An 18,173-nucleotide genomic window follows, 5' to 3' on the forward strand; every position below is an offset into this window, starting at 1 on the left:
CGTGGATAATAATAATAATGGACTGCATTCATATAGCGCTTTTCGAGACCCTCAAAGCGCTTTACAATTCCACTATTCATTCACTCTCATACACTGGTGGAGGCAAGCTACAGTTGTAGCCACAGCTGCCCTGGGGCAGACTGGCAGAAGCGAGGCTGCCATATCGCGCCATCGGCCCCTCTGGCCATCACCAGTAGGTGGGTGAAGTGTCTTGCCCAAGGACACAACGACCGAGACTGTCTGAGCCGGGTCTCGAACCGGCAACCTTCAGATTACAAGACGAACTGCCAACTCTTGAGCCGCGATCGCCCTAAACAGTAACAACAGTAACAACAAACATTTTTTTACTTTTGCAACACAAAGAATGGACGAATTGCTTCACTACAGTTAATCACACGTGTCTTTTAAAATATCGTAGAGTTTAAAATAGCATTCATTGGGATCATGTTTGGAACACACTGTGGTATCGGTGGAGGGATATTTGAGGGCTTTGGGGATATATCAGTCAAAAAGGGTGGGAACCACTGCATTACAAGAAAAAAAAGAGAGGGAACAGTGTGCACTTCAAACCTTTCTACTACTCACCACTGTCCAGTTTTAACCTAGCCCTAGTGCCTCTTAGTCAAACCTTCAGTGAAAAACACTAACTAAAATCAGCACAGTGGACGTTCTGACTGTCTGTTTTTCCCCTCACTGCTGTAGTTGCCTCTCGGTGGTGGGGCAGTAAGAGGATGGACTATGCTCTTTACTGTCCTGATGCCCTGACAGCCTTTCCAACCGTGGCTCTGCCTCATCTTTTCCATGCCTCCTACTGGGAATCGACGGACGTTGTCTCATTTATACTCAGACAGGTTCTCTTTCAATTGATTTTATTTCTTTGATTTGTAATCACTAAAGTGTTTTAAGTTGCATAGTTCCAGGGATGATAATCTCAGTCATTGCTTTTTTAAAATTAAATATAAGACTCCATTCCTTTACAGAAAATTTGGTACAATAGGTTCACCATGCTTTCTACATTTCTTTTTTCCCCCATAAACATTAAAGAGAACAGAATATATGTGATTAATGTTAATTTCATTTCCTGTTGCAGGTAATGAGACATGAGAATTCTGGTGTTTTGGAGCTGGATGGTAAAGAAGTGTCTGAATTTACTCCTTCAAAACCTCGGGAGAAGTGGCTTCGAAAGAGGACTCATGTTAAAATTCGGGTAAGAGGTCTTTATGGTATCTCCACCTGACAGAGGCAATGCTGAACTTTTAAGATGTGGATACAAAAGAGAGATTTTTGACTTAAAGTATCTCTGTTATATTTTCGGAGGGCATAGGTTTGGCTTTAGAAGTATTTCAGCAGCAGCAAAAAATGACACAAAGGGAGAAAAATGGATGTTTTATTTACCTGAAAGGCAAATTTACAAAGAAAATCTGAATTTCTAATGATCCAAACTTTGGAGACCTCAACATCGTTCCCTAAAAGACTAATTTATCATCAGAAAATGTCATGCCACACATACTAGAGCCATCAATTTATCCATTTTCTTCTGCTTGTCCAATTAAGGGTCATGGGGGGAGCCTATCCTAGCTACCATAAGGCGAGAGCCAGGAAACCCCCAGAACAGATCGCCGGCCTGTCACAGGGCCGACACTGAGAGACAGGCAGCCATTGTCATACTGTTCACGTTCACATCTAGTTCACATCCAACTTTAATTAACCTACCCGATTAACTTAACCCCACTTACATGCTAAGCATAAAACATTTGAAATAATGCCAAGCTAAATTTGTTCCAACTAAATATTAGATTATCATTGCTTTCTTTTGACAAGGCTGTGTATAAGTTATTGTTAAAGATTAAGCACGTTTTTTGATTTTCATACTTCAGATATCTGTTAGTTACTAGCATATCTACCAAGAAAATATTTCCTCTCTAAACATTTAATAGAATAGAATAGAATAGAATAGAATAGAATAGAATAGAATAGAATAGAATAGCCCATAGCCCTGCATAAGATATAAGCAGCAAGACATAAGTAGAGGATTTCAGTTATTCTGGAAAAAAAGGTCTCCAAAAAGTCCTTGAAGACGATACGGTAGTCCCAAAGGTGCCAAAGAGGCATTTCATAGGACAAACAATTTAGGAAAAAAGCACCTCTAATGAGCTGATTAACATTTCAGTCAAGTTCTCGTCATCTCATTTTGGCAGCAAAAACAGTAAGAGAAGTCTCAAGAGAGACTTTAGAGAATTGAAACTGATTTCCGCCTTTTTTTTGTTTTGTTTTGTTTTGTTTTGATTTTGTTTAATTTCTGTTGTATATATGTAATCATTTATATTTGAATCTTAGTTGCCTTTATGATAAAGAACACTGGAAAACCAAATAAAGAGATTTGAAAAAAAAAAAGAAAAAAAAAAAGAAACTGATTTCCTGTTTTGGTTGCTTCTCAGAATGTGACAGCTAATCATCGCGTGAATGACGCCGTGTTCACAGAGGATGGAGTGCAGACACTGACGGGACGTTTCATGTATGGTCCTCTGGACATGGTCACATTAACTGGAGAAAAGGTAATGACTGACATGTTTGGCTGTTAGGAACAACAACAAAAAAGAGATGGTTTGTATTCAACCCATGTTTTGTTTTTGTTTTTTTTCTTTTTCTTGCAGATTGACATTCACATCATGACCCAGCCTCCCTCTGGAGAGTGGGTGTACTTTGACACGGAGCTCACTAACAACAGTGGACGTGTCTCTTATGTAATTCCAGAGAGCAAGAGGCTGGGTATCGGGGTATATCCTGTCAAAATGGTGGTCAGGTATGCTGAGTTGTAGTTATTTCACAAGGAGAGACGCATACATGTATGAATTTCATCATATTTACCAGTCGCTGTTTCTCTAATAGGGGCGACCACACATTTGCAGACAGCTATCTTACTATTGTACCACGAGGAACAGAGTTTGTTGTATTCAGCATTGACGGGTCATTTGCTGCCAGCGTCTCAATAATGGGGAGTGACCCTAAGGTTCGAGCAGGGGCTGTGGATGTGGTAAGGTAAGGAGAACACCAGCATGCTTGGTAGGAATACTACTCTGCAGTAATATATAGTGTAAAACGTCTAGATAGTACAAATCAAAGTTGTGGACACAAACAAAAACTCCGTGGCAAAGACCAAAACAGATTGTTGTGGAATGTTGTCTTGGCAACTTGTTCTCCATACTTCATGGTGGAAAATGCATATGCAGATATGAGCAGTTCACTTTCTCTGCATCTCACATGGAGCCACATATCTCACATTTGAATCTGGTCTAAAGTCTGCCCCTTTTGTATGTTAGTAAGTTAGAAGAAGCAACACAAGAATTGCTTCTCTAGGTCAAAAACATCACACAATGCAAAACATTCCTCTCCACAGTGAAGGCATAAATGGATAAATGACCACAAACACATGGTCTACTTGCTGCATGGACAAAGGTACTGAGGCTGGGGTTCTCCACTCTCTCAGCTCAGGTACTTGCAGGACTAATTGTTGTGTGGAGCTTACACATTACTGTTACAGCGAAAGGTGAAAGTTTTGAAAAATGTAAAATTGAAAAACACATTTTCTTTCACACATTTTTAATTCCATATATGTTATTTTATAGTTTTCTTCTAAACTATTGAGAATAAATACTACCCCCCTGGTATTTGTAGTTTTTACATGTGCTGCATCTTGGGAATATTTATGTGAAGTAATGGCAGAATATTGATTTTCTGAACAACATATCACTCCCTTTTAGCATGGAAGTCAGCTAATCCAAACGCGACTCCTTCTCAGGATTTTTATTCTTTATTGTTTGCAGGTACTGGCAGGACTTGGGCTATCTGATAGTGTATGTCACAGGTCGTCCTGACATGCAGAAGCAGCGTGTTGTTGCCTGGCTCTCCCAGCATAACTTCCCTAATGGCATCGTCTCATTCTGCGACGGCCTGGTACATGACCCTCTCCGACACAAGGCCAACTTCCTCAAAACCCTCATCAACGAGGTAAGTGAGGGCAGGGAGAGTCTGGAATAGCAATGCAGCAAAATCCTTCCAATGTCTAAAAGTTTAAACTCTTTGTATTTGATTAGGCCAACATGAGGATATTTGCTGCCTATGGCTCCACCAAGGACATATCAGTGTACACTTCTATTGGCCTGCCTCCATCTCATATCTACATAGTGGGAAGGCCCACGAAGAAAATGCAGCACCAGTGCCAGGTCTGATAGTAAATAATTGTGGTACATTATGAATTAGTTCACAATGAAACTATTTTATCTGAGTGGGTGTACAGCTGTAAAATAGTTTCATTGTGAACTAATTAGGCCATGAATATTTTACATGATTAATCGCTGAGTGTTTAGGGTCTGTCAGGGGACCTTCTGTCTGTGCATTGATGCTGAGTAAACCCAGTTTAATTGACTGTTAATCTGTTCCAGTTCATCCTGGATGGCTATGCTTCCCACCTATCTCAGCTGGAGTACAACCAAAGGTCTCACCCTGCCAAGACCGCCAGTACCCGTATGGTCCTCCGGAAGGGCAGCTTTGCTCTGGGCACAGCTGGAGGAGACTTCCTCCGGAAACGGAACCACATCTTTCGCACCATCTCCTCTCAGCAGCCTGGAGGGTCGGGGTCATGCTCACCCAGCCAGCCCAGCCGGACTGAGCGCACGCTCAGCCAGTGTGAAGTGGAGCGCGATAGAGGGGTCACAGCAGCAGCACAGAGGAGTATGAGTATAGCTGGGGGGTGCTGGGGGCGCAGCAGCAGCACCAAGGAGGGCAGTGTAGGCTTACATGGCCCCAAGTAATGTTTAAATAAAAGCTTTGGTATAAAGGACCCTGGCCGAGCCACTATGATCTCTGGACTAAGATAAAAGATAGAAAGGTGAAGAAAAGATGGGAGTGTGTGGATGATGGGGTTGTGGAAGGAATAGACAGATGGTTCAGCATAAATAACCCATAATTAATAGAGATTAGGAAGGAGCGATAAGTAGGGATCTGTCCAGGAGGAGTGGACTAATCAGGCCAAGTGGGATCTAGAGAACAAAACAGTTCTGTAGCATGACTCTTTTACAGTAATACTTTTATAGGATATACCACTATTTAAAAAAATGACAAAGGAAGGATTAAAAAAAGAAATTGTAAGCCTTAAACTAATCTCGTCTAACGGGAAACCCTCCCTTCTCCTTTCCAAACAACATAAACATTTACACTCATGAGCTCAGGACAAACTGCAGAGCCAGATTGATCTTCAGACAGTCAACCATGGGACTGAGGCTAAGTTCGTTTGGCAACCGTGGCAAAGGGCCAGTGATTTACACTTGAGTTTCTTTTCCACTGTTTTGGAACACAGCAGTGACTGGCAATAAGTATAGAAAACCCTCATAATGCAAAAACAGAAAAGCAAATCTATCAAAAAGTAAGTAGAGACCAAAAAACAGAAAGGCAAATCTAACAAAAAGTAAGGAGAGACCAAATGGAGACCTTACTGTAAAGGATCTGTTCATCCAAACTCTACCAAAAGAGATCATATTAGTAGCTATTTTAACTAGCCACAGCATGTTAGTGTAAACAAAATCCATCCAGAAGGTTGTTAGGTTAGATGCTTTAGTTACTCTCTTCCCATTTCTTACCAACAGCCTGTCAGCTGGCTTCATAAAGAATTCTCCAATTTCATTTTACTCCACCCTATTTATCTGGCTGGTACTTTTTGGTTTTATTTGTCCAGAAGTATCTAAACATTAAGATGATGTAAATGTAGGTGGAAGTATTTTCTGTCATGAAAATGTACCTGAGAGTCTGCCAGGGTCCAAACTCTCTTTGTTACCACCTAAAATCACCATGCTAACAAGCTAAACTAGATTAGAAAAAAAGCTTGTAGCATTGTTACTGGAGAAATGATAGCATGAGAATGCTAGCATTGAGTTAAGTGTAATGGACCACAAACGAATTACCTTCATGGTATTGTGCTGGCAGAGATTTTAAAAGAATCTCTAAATTTTCTATTTTTAGATACCAAAAGATATGAATAAAGAAATGTGTATTTTGGATGAATTGATCCTTTGAACAATAAGGGCTGGATTTGTGAAATATACTGTATCACAGAGGAAAGTACTTGTCGTCTTAGTCACAGATCAGTCCTTTTCATGCTTCTTAAAACATACTGATAGCAGATCGGCCATTCAGTTTTCATTCCACCCTGTGTGAAACTCTGTAGTATTTTCTGTTTCCGTGTGGCCTCTGGGCCATCCAAGGCCTTAATATCCCACAAGACACTTTCTTTGCAGAGGAGACGGAAAGCAGAAAAACAGGGCATGCAGCATCAAAGCAACAACTGAGACTCTGTACAGTCCACAGCAACTATCCCTTTATTTATATATATATCTATATATATATTCATCTGCTTGCAATACCTCAGATCCACCTGCTGGTGGTGTTTTGTTTCCCATAGTTGCTGCTGCTGGGAGACACTTTTGTGGTGTTTCCTGAGTATTTGCTCTTTTTTCTCATAGGATATAATGCAGGCTGGACCTGGAGCCTGTTTCATTTCAGACTGAACTGGAAGGGAGAGCTTTCACTCACAAAGATGTTTCAGTATTTGTACCAAATGGACTAAAGAATGAGCCGAAGTGATTCAGCTCGAATGTTGAAATGACTGAATTATCAGTGTGTGTGAAGTATGGGAGATGAGTCCCATTGGCCTCTCTTTCCCTTTAAAGAAGATGAAGCCACCTCACATCTCTGACCCAAATCCAAAAAAAACAAAAACTATGGGCACATATGGGCTCTTTATATAATAGGTAAAAACATTTACAGGTATGATAAATGAAAAAGTCAGGTGCCTGTGTGAACACTGAAACAGTAAAACTAGCCATGAAGACATACCCTACACAATGTGCTTCCAGTTTAGGTGATAGTGGGCAGAATCCACTATGCTTATTTTTGGCAAATGTTAACAACTAAACAACATCTCTCGAAAAATTGTTGTGTTCAGGGTGTTCTACTAAGGGCTGCACAAAACTGAATGACAAGACCTTTTAATTTATACCTTTAAAATGATCCAAATTCAGTCAATAGGAGCTAAAAAAAAGTTTTAAAAAAAGTGTTTATGCAGATAATTCAAAAAAGGCCATATACTTGATTTTTAAAATCAACCCTTCTTATATTGCAATAGAATTGTTTTAATATAGCTAGTTTTTAAAGTTATTCATTTTTATACACACCCTGTAATAATTTGACTTGACCTGACACAAAGATGAAATTTAAAACCTTGGAAATTATTTACTTTACTCTTTTAAGCCAGATTTTCAAAATAATATTTATAATATTAATAACAAGCATAAATTCTAATGTGTTTTTGCATGAACTGGAAGTCTAAGTCTAAACAAATGATACGTAGTTCTACATGCTTGGTATAGACTTAAATAATTATAACTACAACAGTTTCAGTGTTCAGATGAGCATATGGCTATTTCTGAAGCATGAAAAATTGTGAATCTGTCCTTTAAGCCTTCGTGTATGGATGTATGGAGCCAGAGGTGTGGACTCGAGTCACATGACTTGGACTCGAGTCAGACTCGAGTCATTAATTTTATGACTTTAGACTTGACTTGAAAAAATGTTCTAAGACTTGTGACTTGACTTGGACTTTTACACCAATGACTTGGGACTTGAATTGGACTTGAACCGGTTTACTTGAAAAGACTTGATATTTTACCCCAAATACAAAATTTAACATGCATATTATATAGAGATTGAAAATGTGACGTCATTCACGGGTAGAACCGCAAAGGATTCTGGGAACTTGTGGCAAGCGGTACTAGCGCACGCAGGCTTTCAATTAAAATCAGTTATACAGCGATAAAAAGAAACACAAGAAGCCGTTGTATTATTAACTGCAATAGCCGGTCGCATGACAGCCACGGGAAGCCGACGGGTAAAGAGATCGGTTGTTATCGGATTACCTTGTTGAAGAGAAATTGTTCAGCCATGTTTCCGAAGTAACAAAGAGGCGACTGGATTGCAGCCATTCAAAGATCAAATATAACGTCCCAGAACACTCCAGCTCACAGGTTAGTCTGCTCCAAGCATTTACACGAAGGTCAGTCTGCTGTTGTAGTTAATACGTCATTTTCATAACATAACTGGTGATATAGGTTACAAGCAAGTCTGGCGCTGAACAGAAATTGTCGTGCTATGCTCCTTTATTTATTGTGCATAAATAGTGAATTGTCCTGACACAATATTGCGTTTCGCTTCTGTTATTATGGTACATTGACAAAAACATACTTTTATTCACAGGATAAAACAGGTTTTTTGTATCACCAATTGCCCAGTACGATTACAGCATACAATATTGTTGTCACTGCTACATTTCTGTGATGGGTACCAGAAATTATTTCCACTACTAATTAATTACCGTTGAGCTCAAAGGTCCTATTAATAAACGGTTAACGAATGTGTATTTATGACGACGATTTGTGAGACTGGTAAACTTATGATACGTACGATGGTCTTTACTTTCTACACGGTGCATTTCAAGGTCCTGCACCCATCCGTCGGTAAACTGTACCTGGGCTTGTTGCAGTGACCTGAAGTTACTAAACTTCATGAGTGTATGCACTCACTCCAAGAACCGTATAATTATAAATATGCATATAAATATGCTACGATGAGATAGCTGACTTCATCTAACTAGCAAATGTTGTCCAGGCTACGTTGGTGATACAGTTTTTTTTAATATGTATGATATTTTTGTCATGCGATTTTAAAGCCGGTCCTACAACCGCATCCAAGAATAACATGCAGCTTATCTCAGAACTGTCGGTGAAAATTATTCTTGGAGCTAGGTTTAATTGAGCTGCATTTTAAAGAGGTACAATTTCACAATTTGTGTATATTTTCTAAGTTCACTATTTTGTCATGTGTTGAGAAAAACACAGATTTTAAAATTACATGGTCTAATATTTACATTTAGCATAACTGCAACATTATTTTTTCGTTGGTTTTTTTTTTTAAAGACTCGAAAGGACTTGAAATTCAAAGTTTCAGACTTGTGACTTGACTCGGACTTTTACACCAGTGACTTGAGACTCGACTCTGACTTGCCTGACATTACTTGAGACTTGACTTGAGACTTGAGGATAAAGACTTGAGACTTACTTGAGACTTGCAAAACAATGACTTGGTCCCACCTCTGTATGGAGCAGCCGCACTGCTTGTCACCCTCATTTTACTATGCTGTTATTTCACATGCCCAGTTTCCACACTACACAAGAGTGCTTCTATTTCCAGTCTGTGTGATCCAGACCGTCTTGAACCCACCACAAAAGCCAAAATCATTCTCTAATACTGTAGTTAATCAACGGCATAACCTCATTATCCTTTTTTGCACTAGTTTACAGTGGAATATACTGTAGTTACCATCTCATTTTGCTGCATTCGAACACCTCTGTAGTGCATGACATTTTTTATTTATGTCAGGATATGATATATGTGCTGGTATGCATACGTCTGTACATTTGGTCACAATATGAAAATGATGTACGTATATGTGCCAAATAGTTAACAAGGAACTCTACAGAAGTCTTTAGACCAGGAGTTTTCAAAGTCTGATATTGTGCTCCCCCCCTGATGCATATCCATGCCCACACTCTGTGTTCTCTTAACAGGCATATTTTTCTGTTTGGTGGATGATTATTCTCAAAGCTTTGGAACTACAGTAACTGTAATTCTTTAAAAATTTGTGCAATCTAATGTAGACTCCTGAAGTTTACCTTTAAAAGCGCACTTTTCCTTCTTATGTTATGTTATCTTACAATAACATGACATACAGAAACCTGATTTCTTTGTGCTATTGGCTACATACACAGCACACCCAGAAATATCCTCCTGAGAAGCGAGGAAAAAACAATCTTTCTATTGAACTTTTTTGTGATTTCCTTCCTCTTTGGAGATAAAAAACAAAACCCATGAAATATCAATGGAAATCCCAGAATGTCATATATGTAGGTTAGCTCAAATAAGTCAAAAACAGATGTCCATTACAGAGGACACATAAATGAATGGGCTGGTTCTCAGGTGGATATAACTCTCAGATAATCAGTACTGCTCCTCAGCAAGCTTCCAGCAGTTGGGCAGTCAGAAGAAAGGGGGGTTTTGGGCAGGGACACCTTAAATGGACAAACAGGATCTTCTAGTTGTGAAGCAACAGTACTTACTGCTCTACTACTGTGCCACCACACTGCAAGAGGTGTCTCTTCAAATCCATTTCCTAATTTTCCTACTATCTACTGCTGTCTTTGTTTTCATTTGGTTTCAGAGGTGCAAAATGAGAAAGATTTCAAGTTTAAAATCTTCTTTTTACTGAGTAGAAAAGGCTTTTTTGTTGTTGTTGGTTAACCCAGATACTTAGAAGACTCATTGAGGAATCCAGAAAATCATTTAGAACAATGGTGACTGATTTTTAAAGGAATGTAATTAGCTTTGTGACTTGACTACATGCTGATATCTGAGAAGCACAGACTATAGCTAGAGGATTAGGAGTTTTTCTTATTTTTGTTTCTTTTCTTTAAAAAACAAAAGAAAACTTTTTTTCTTTTTTTTTTCTTTTTTAAGATTTTGGCTCCATTAAAAGCATTTTAGCAATTGTCTTAGCTATTAGCTCTTCCTGTTTGCACTGTACCCATGAAGAACTGTCTGCTTATTAGTCATGGGTACTGGATATAGCAATGTCTTCTGAAAGTCTATGGCCCATTGAATCTAAAGATACATATATCACATAGATCCACTCATTTTTAACTTGGAAATTAAAGGGCCAAAAAAGACAACTAGTGCTTCCTGTTGCTCTCAAACACCTCTGTGCACCTGTACAATCCACCTGACACAGATGGGAGGTTGTCATAGTTTGAAAACCTCTGATGAACACTGTATCCAGCCTTTCGTAAGAAGGGGAAGTGTGTACTGAGAGCAAACGTCTTAATGCTTTGACTGGATTTTGATTTGCTGACTACATAATATTAAATTGAATGTTGCATGTGAAAAAAAATGGGCAAAATGTTTTGACCTTGTAGAACAGAGTCTGAGCGTGCTGCCAAAACCTTGGACAATATGCTAGACTGAAAGAAGTCCTGGAGAACACTTTTTCCCATTTGGCCATTTTGGCTGCTGAGTTGAATGTCTGTCCGTCTGGATTCTGACACTGTTCAGGAGCCAAGGATGTGTCACTGTACATACTGTAAAGATATATATGTAGGAAATATAGGGTCGAGGTTTATTTATTTATTTAAGGTTCATGGCGTTACTCTGGAAATTTCAGGTGAACTATAACGGAAATATGTAGCATTTTATTTGTCATTTTGGCAGTCATTGAGGCTATGGACCAACACAGGAAGCTTTTATGTTCCTACCAGTGCAATATTATTCTTCACATCACAGCAGGGGCACAATCTACCACAATTCAATCTACATGCAGTCTGAAAGCATACACGTCCATACACCACGTGCAGCTTTTTCACACCATGTGAAAACTGTTTGTATTTGAGCTGCTGTAGACATCTGCTGTCTCTTACAACAGTCAAGTATGTTTTATAGGACTATTGTACCTATTTTTCAAGCTGGAGTATTTTACAAAACCTTTGCAATATAACTCGAGACATTTTTCTCAGGCAGCAGTAGGTGCATGGAAAAGTAAAAGCCCTTAACAGAAAACAATATTTAACAAACTGTTGCATTTTGTCTAATCCAACTTAAAATTACATAACCTACACTGGTAAGAATAATAAATGAACTCTTCTCCACTATGTCCTTACAATTAAACTGAACACTTACATATAAAAACAAAAACAAACAGCAGAATATATTTCCTGTAATCACAATTATTGCCACTTTGGGATAAGAATGATTAAATATAGAGACCTACATCTTTAGTTTTAAAAAGTGCATTATTAGTTTGTGGTTTCACTTTCTAATAACACACCCTTTGTGAAAGGGTAAACATTATTGTATGCTGAATAAGTCACTGGACATGTTAGTCCAAAGAGACCACTTTTCATTTCAGTCTATGAGATGACTGCTCAGTTTAGCTTTAATGCTGACACTGTGAAAAATGTTAGCACCCACTGTTGCTTCTATGAACAGCATTTTAGCAAACTAATTATTTGGCACTTATTGAAAATTCATGTGTTTAAAACCTTCCTACATTTTCTAAAGCCAATAAAAGTATTTGTAATGACTTCTGTAAACTCATACCTGAAACATGTATGTATTGTACTGAAGACGTACAGTCATGTAAAAGGAAAGCATGCCTACTGATTAAAGTTCTTAATTGATGACTATTTAGTATTTATAATAGGATTACAAATGTTTTTAAAAGCCATTATAAGTGAAACAAAGCTGCCAAATAAAAGTCGGTTTTGATTAATATCTTTAAATGAATAAATCTTTTAGAAAAGGCTCCTTATTAGAACGTGGGACTGACAATTTATTGATGTCCAGCTTTAGAAACCATATCATATTTTGTATGTACACATCTGAAATATAATGCCGCAGATGCTGTAGGACCGTGACAAAGTGTATAGTGGCAATAATTAATATACACTTTCAATATATGCATAGTATGGGATTAGAGTCACATGCACAAAATTTATTTTAACATCATCTAGTTTTTATAAGCACCACTATAAACACTTAATGGTTTATAACACATTAAAATGTAGCTCTACACATTGATTTATTATATTTGTAGCAATTTTAATTGCCCTGTAACCATTACGGCATCATTAATTCTTGCTTTATGTGTGATTTCCATTTGTTTTACTTTTTTTTTTTTTATAATTCCAGGAATAGACAAACACTTTGTATCTGCTTACAGTTACATTATTGCATCGTTAAATGTTTATATACTGCTTATATTTGCTAGGAAAGGGTGGCATAAAATAGTACTTCTCTGCGCCATGTTAGCTGTTGCATAGATTGTCATTACCCATTTTATATGTTTTAACTGATTCTTTGATCCATGACACCGACAGCCAGTAACTAAGATGCCACATGTACTTAATTAGGGACACCAGAATTACTTTTCCAAGTGATTTAGACTCACATTTTCAGTAGGTACAGATGTGTCGTTGTTCATACAGTATGTGTTCAGCACTCACCATTATCCTCTGTACTGTGGAATAAATATAATTGGATGATAAATTACCATGTGTTTGTGTGTTCTTTTTAGCCTAGTCTTAAACGTTTACATACAATTATGTGGAATGCCTAAAAAAAAAAAAAGTATAAATCCGGGACTTACTACCAGCTGAGGAGTGAGATCCCACTGTGATGCCTGAAGCACAGTGTTTCAAGCACTGATGTCTTTGTATTTAGAAATAGGAAGCACCGAGTGAGAGGTACAGTGGGGCAAAAAAGTATTTAGTCAGCCACCGATTGTGCAAGTTCCCCCACTTAAAATGATGACAGAGGTCAGTAATTTGCACCAGAGGTACACTTCAACTGTGAGAGACAGAATGTGAAAAAAAAATCCATGAATTCACATGGTAGGATTTGTAAAGAATTTATTCGTAAATTAGGGTGGAAAATAAGTATTTGGTCACCTCAAACAAGGAAAATCTCTGGCTCTCACAGACCTGTAACGTCTTCTGTAAGAAGCTTTTCTGTCCCCCACTCGTTACCTGTATGAATGGCACCTGTTTGAACTCATCATCTGTATAAAAGACACCTGTCCACAGCCTCAAACAGTCAGACTCCAAACTCCGCCATGGCCAAGACCAAAGAGCTTTGGAAGGACACCAGGAAAAGTATTGTAGACCTGCACCGGACTGGGAAGAGTGAATCTACAATAGGCAAGCAGCTTGGTGTGAAAAAATCAACTGTGGGAGCAATCATCAGAAAATGGAAGACATACAAGATAATCTCCCTCGATCTGGGGCTCCACGCAAGATCTCATCCCATGGGGTCAAAATGATCATGAGAACGGTGAGCAAAGATCCCAGAACCACACGGGGGGACCTGGTGAATGACCTGCAGAGAGCTGGGACCAAAGTAACAAAGGTCACCATCAGTAACACACTACAACGGCAGGGAATCAAATCCCAGTGCTAGACGTGTTCCGCTGCTGAAGCCAGTGCATGTCCAGGCCCGTCTGAAGTTTGCCAGAGAGCACATGGATGATACAGCAGAGGATTGGGAGAATGTCATGTGGTCAGATGAAACCAAAGTAGAACTTTTTGGTATAAACTCAACTCGTCGTGTTTGGAGGAAGAAGAATACTGAGTTGCATCCCAAGAACACCATACCTACTGTGAAGCATGGGGGTGGAAACATCATGCTATGGGGCTGTTTTTCTGCCAGGGGGACAGGACGACTGATCCGTGTTAAGGACAGAATGAATGGGGCCATGTATCGTGAGATTTTGAGCCAAAACCTCCTTCCATCAGTGAGAACTTTGAAGATGAAACGAGGCTGGGTCTTCCAACATGACAATGATCCAAAACACACCGCCCGGGCAACAAAGGAGTGGCTCCGTAAGAAGCATTTGAAAGTCCTGAAGTGGCCTAGCCAGTCTCCAGACCTCAACCCCATAGAAAATCTGTGGCGGGAGTTGAAAGTCCGTGTTGCTCGGCGACAGCCCCAAAACATCACTGCTCTCGAGAAGATCTGCATGGAGGAATGGGCCAAAATACCAGCTACTGTGTGTGCAAACCTGGTAAAGACCTATAGTAAACGTTTGACCTCTGTTATTGCCAACAAAGGTTATGTTACAAAGTATTGAGTTGTATTTTTGTTATTGACCAAATACTTATTTTCCACCCTGATTTACGAATAAATTCTTTACAAATCCTACCATGTGGATTCATGGATTTTTTTTTCACATTCTGTCTCTCACAGTTGAAGTGTACCTCTGGTGCAAATTACTGACCTCTGTCATCATTTTAGGTGGGGGACCTTGCACAATCGGTGGCTGACTAAATACTTTTTTGCCCCACTGTAGATCTGGGTCTAACTTTGAGTTTGTTAACTCTGCAATCGGCAACTCTGAGTTTTTTTTTTGTTCCAGAACAACTAATCAGCTTTGGAGCAGACACTGCAAGGCTTGTAAAGTAGCGACTAGTCAATCACAAGTTTGGCTCATCCAAATGTGTACTTTGCTTTCTCCGCCTCTAATGGGTCCATAAAGAACAAAATAAACACGTTGTATTCAATAAGACTTGAAACTAGCAACTGAGACTTGAAATCATCAAGAAAAGTATTTACTGAGGATACACATCAAAGGAGCCAAGTGACTTTGGACTTCTATGCAAGTTCTTTTTGTAACCAGAGGCCCACTGCTGGTTACTAGAAAACAGATGTGGTATCAAGTTACACACATACAAAGCACAGGTCTTGAACTTCATGTAGCTCAACTGCAATAAACTGAGTTTACAGCAGTCATTTTGATAATAAATACTAATAAAATTAATCTAGGCTTACAATTAATCTAGGCCTGAGATGTACCTCTAACCTGGCGTCTTCGGCCCAGAGGGCATTATTAAATGTTAGGTTGTTGATGAACAGGGGTGGAGGACTTGCGGTGGTCTTTAGGAATAAATTCCGGATACGGCAGCTGTCCCCACCTATGTTTGCTAGCTTCGAAGCACAACTATTGGAACTTGCTGGTCCCCCCCTGGCTCTTTGTGTTGTGGACTTTTATCAATGATTTTGCTGACTTTTTAGGATCTATTTGCTTAAATTATAACCGTCTTCTTATTGTTGGTGATTTTAACATTTATATCTGTTGTAAAGACGATAGGCTTGCCAAAGACTTTCTTGTTTTAGCTCTTTTAATCTTACTCAGTGGGTAAATGCTCCAACCCACTCTAAAGGTCACACACTTGATTTGGTTTTCTCTCATGGAAAACCACATCCCAGTGTTGCTAGTGTCAGGGGAACTAGCAACACTGGGATTTCTAACCACTTTCCAGTCATTTTTGATGCTGATCTACGCAAAACTGATCTGAACCTTGGGGGCCCTCGATGCCTTGCCGGTTCATTGATTCTGGGACTGTGGCTGAACTTTCTGCGTTTTTCTCTGAATCTGTGCTCCCTGATACGGCTGGCATCACACAGTCTTTATTTGATGACTTTGCCAACTCCCTACTTGCTATATGCACCTCCATACTGGACTCTGTGGCCCCTATAAAAGTGAAATGTCCTAGAAGCTGTTCCCGACCTTGGTTAAATGACTCTACACGTGCCCTATGCCGTACCTGCTGTCAAGCTGAGAGGCGGTGGGAAAAGGATAGGCTCCAGGTGTCCCTTGATATTTTACGCAGGACGCGCTTGGAATTCCAGAAATCTGCTAAGATGGCTAAAGCGGCTGTTCTGTCAGCCATCGTTACGAATAATAGTCATAATCCACGCGTTTTATTCAATATTTTTAACTCCTTGGTTAACCCTTATCCTGAAGCATCGTGGCTAGCTTCTTCGGCTCTTTGTGAGCAGTTCTTAAATCACTTCACTGATAAAATCTCCACCTTAAGAGCCTTAAAAGCTTCGGGGATGTGCCAAGCCCCCGCTTTACGCTGCTCTATGACACTTGCTCAGTTCAAACCAGTGTCACTTCCTACCCTTAAGGGAATTAAGATAAGATAAGATAAGATAAGATAGAACTTTATTAATCCCTCGGGTGGGTTCCTCTGGGAAATTCGACTTCCAAAAAAAAGCACAGCAACGACCGAAGTTACAGTTATTGATCGTCTAAAAATCTCAAATTCTGTTCACGACATTCTCCCATCTCGCATTATTAAGGAGGGATTTAATGTAATTGGGCCTTGTATATTATCACTAATCAATCTTTCTTTGTCAATGGGTTGTGTTCCGGCTGCCTTTACACATGCCGAAGTGAAACCTGTTCTTAAAAAGCGTTCCCTAGATCACTCAAATCTCGCTAATTACAGACCTATCTCGCAACTTCCGTTCCTGTCAAAAATCCTCGAGAAGATTGTCCTATCACAACTTCAGACCTATCTGAATGAGAATAACATCTGGGATAAATTTCAAACTGGGTTTAAACTGCGCCATAGCACGGAAACAGCACTTTTGAGGGTCTTCAATGATCTTCTTTTAATTACTGACTCTGGGCGCCCCGCCGTCTTAGTTTTGTTGGACCTGTCTTCTGCTTTTGATCTGGTGGACCATAATATCCTGTTAATGAGGCTTGAACTTCTGGTTGGCATTACGGGTATGGCTCTTAGTTGGTTTAAATCCTACTTATCGGAGAGGTCCTTCTCTGTCACGATGGGTACCTACTCCTCTTCCATTGCCCTCGTTACCTCAGGGGTCTGTATTGGGTCCTATGCTATTTTCTCTATATATGTTACCCCTTTGTCGTATTATTGAAAAGTACAAACTCTCTTATCATTGCTACGCGGATGACATTCAAATTTATTTTGAATTGACTGAGGATGAAACTTCATTGATACTTCGCTTCTTCGATTATATAAGTGAAGTTAAAGACTGGCTGCTGAGCAATTCTCTTATCCTTAATACCAAGAAAACGGAAATTTTAATATTTGATAGTCATATCCCTAGAGCCCATCTAACTGGTGTCCTTGGGCCCTTCGCTGATTATCTTTCCGATTCCGCAAGTAATTTGGGTGTTTACCTGGACGGCTCCTTTAAGCTTGACAAGCATGTGTCCTCTGTTATTAAATCTTGTTTCTATCAACTTTGTTTAATTTCTAAGGCCATTCCATACTTACCACGTGAGGATCTAGAAAAGCTTATCCATTCCTTTGTCACATACAGGTTAGACTATTGCAACTCCCTATACACTGGGCTTCATTCTGCCCTTCTTCGTAGATTGCAACTCGTCCAAAACGCCGCGGCTCGCCTTCTAACTGGTACTCGTAGGTTTGAGACAATCACCCCAATTCTCACTGGCTCCCAATTAAACACCGCATTGATTTTAAAATCTTACTGCTTACTTATAAAATCATAAATAACATTGCACCCAGCTACCTTATTGATCTCCTTAGTGTGTATACTCCCGGTAGAATGCTGAGATCGTGAGACCAATTGCTCTTGGTACAACCTAGGTCAGGGCTGAAAACCAGAGGTGACCGTGCCTTTGGTTCAGTTGCACCTAACCTCTGGAATAACCTCCCTCATACTATTTGCACATCTGA

General features: G+C 39.5%; 1 protein-coding gene across 2 annotated transcripts in view; it reads left to right on the plus strand.

Annotated features, from left to right (window-relative positions):
• Positions 1-5,464, plus strand: part of pitpnm2 (phosphatidylinositol transfer protein, membrane-associated 2) — a 42,260-nt gene extending 36,796 nt beyond the window's left edge. For both annotated transcript variants that reach the window (XM_026173091.2, XM_026173096.2), the window contains 8 exons: positions 703-851; positions 1,091-1,207; positions 2,439-2,555; positions 2,655-2,803; positions 2,890-3,039; positions 3,825-4,008; positions 4,095-4,223; positions 4,443-5,464. In XM_026173091.2, coding sequence (XP_026028876.1) covers positions 703-851; positions 1,091-1,207; positions 2,439-2,555; positions 2,655-2,803; positions 2,890-3,039; positions 3,825-4,008; positions 4,095-4,223; positions 4,443-4,811 — 1,364 coding nt within the window. In that variant the 3' untranslated portion in view covers positions 4,812-5,464. The remainder of the gene's footprint in view (positions 1-702; positions 852-1,090; positions 1,208-2,438; positions 2,556-2,654; positions 2,804-2,889; positions 3,040-3,824; positions 4,009-4,094; positions 4,224-4,442) is intronic.
• Positions 5,465-18,173: the final 12,709 nt, after the last annotated feature.

Source organism: Astatotilapia calliptera, chromosome 7, assembly GCF_964374335.1.
Source record: "Astatotilapia calliptera chromosome 7, fAstCal68.1, whole genome shotgun sequence".
Taxonomy (NCBI): Eukaryota; Metazoa; Chordata; class Actinopteri; order Cichliformes; family Cichlidae; genus Astatotilapia; species Astatotilapia calliptera.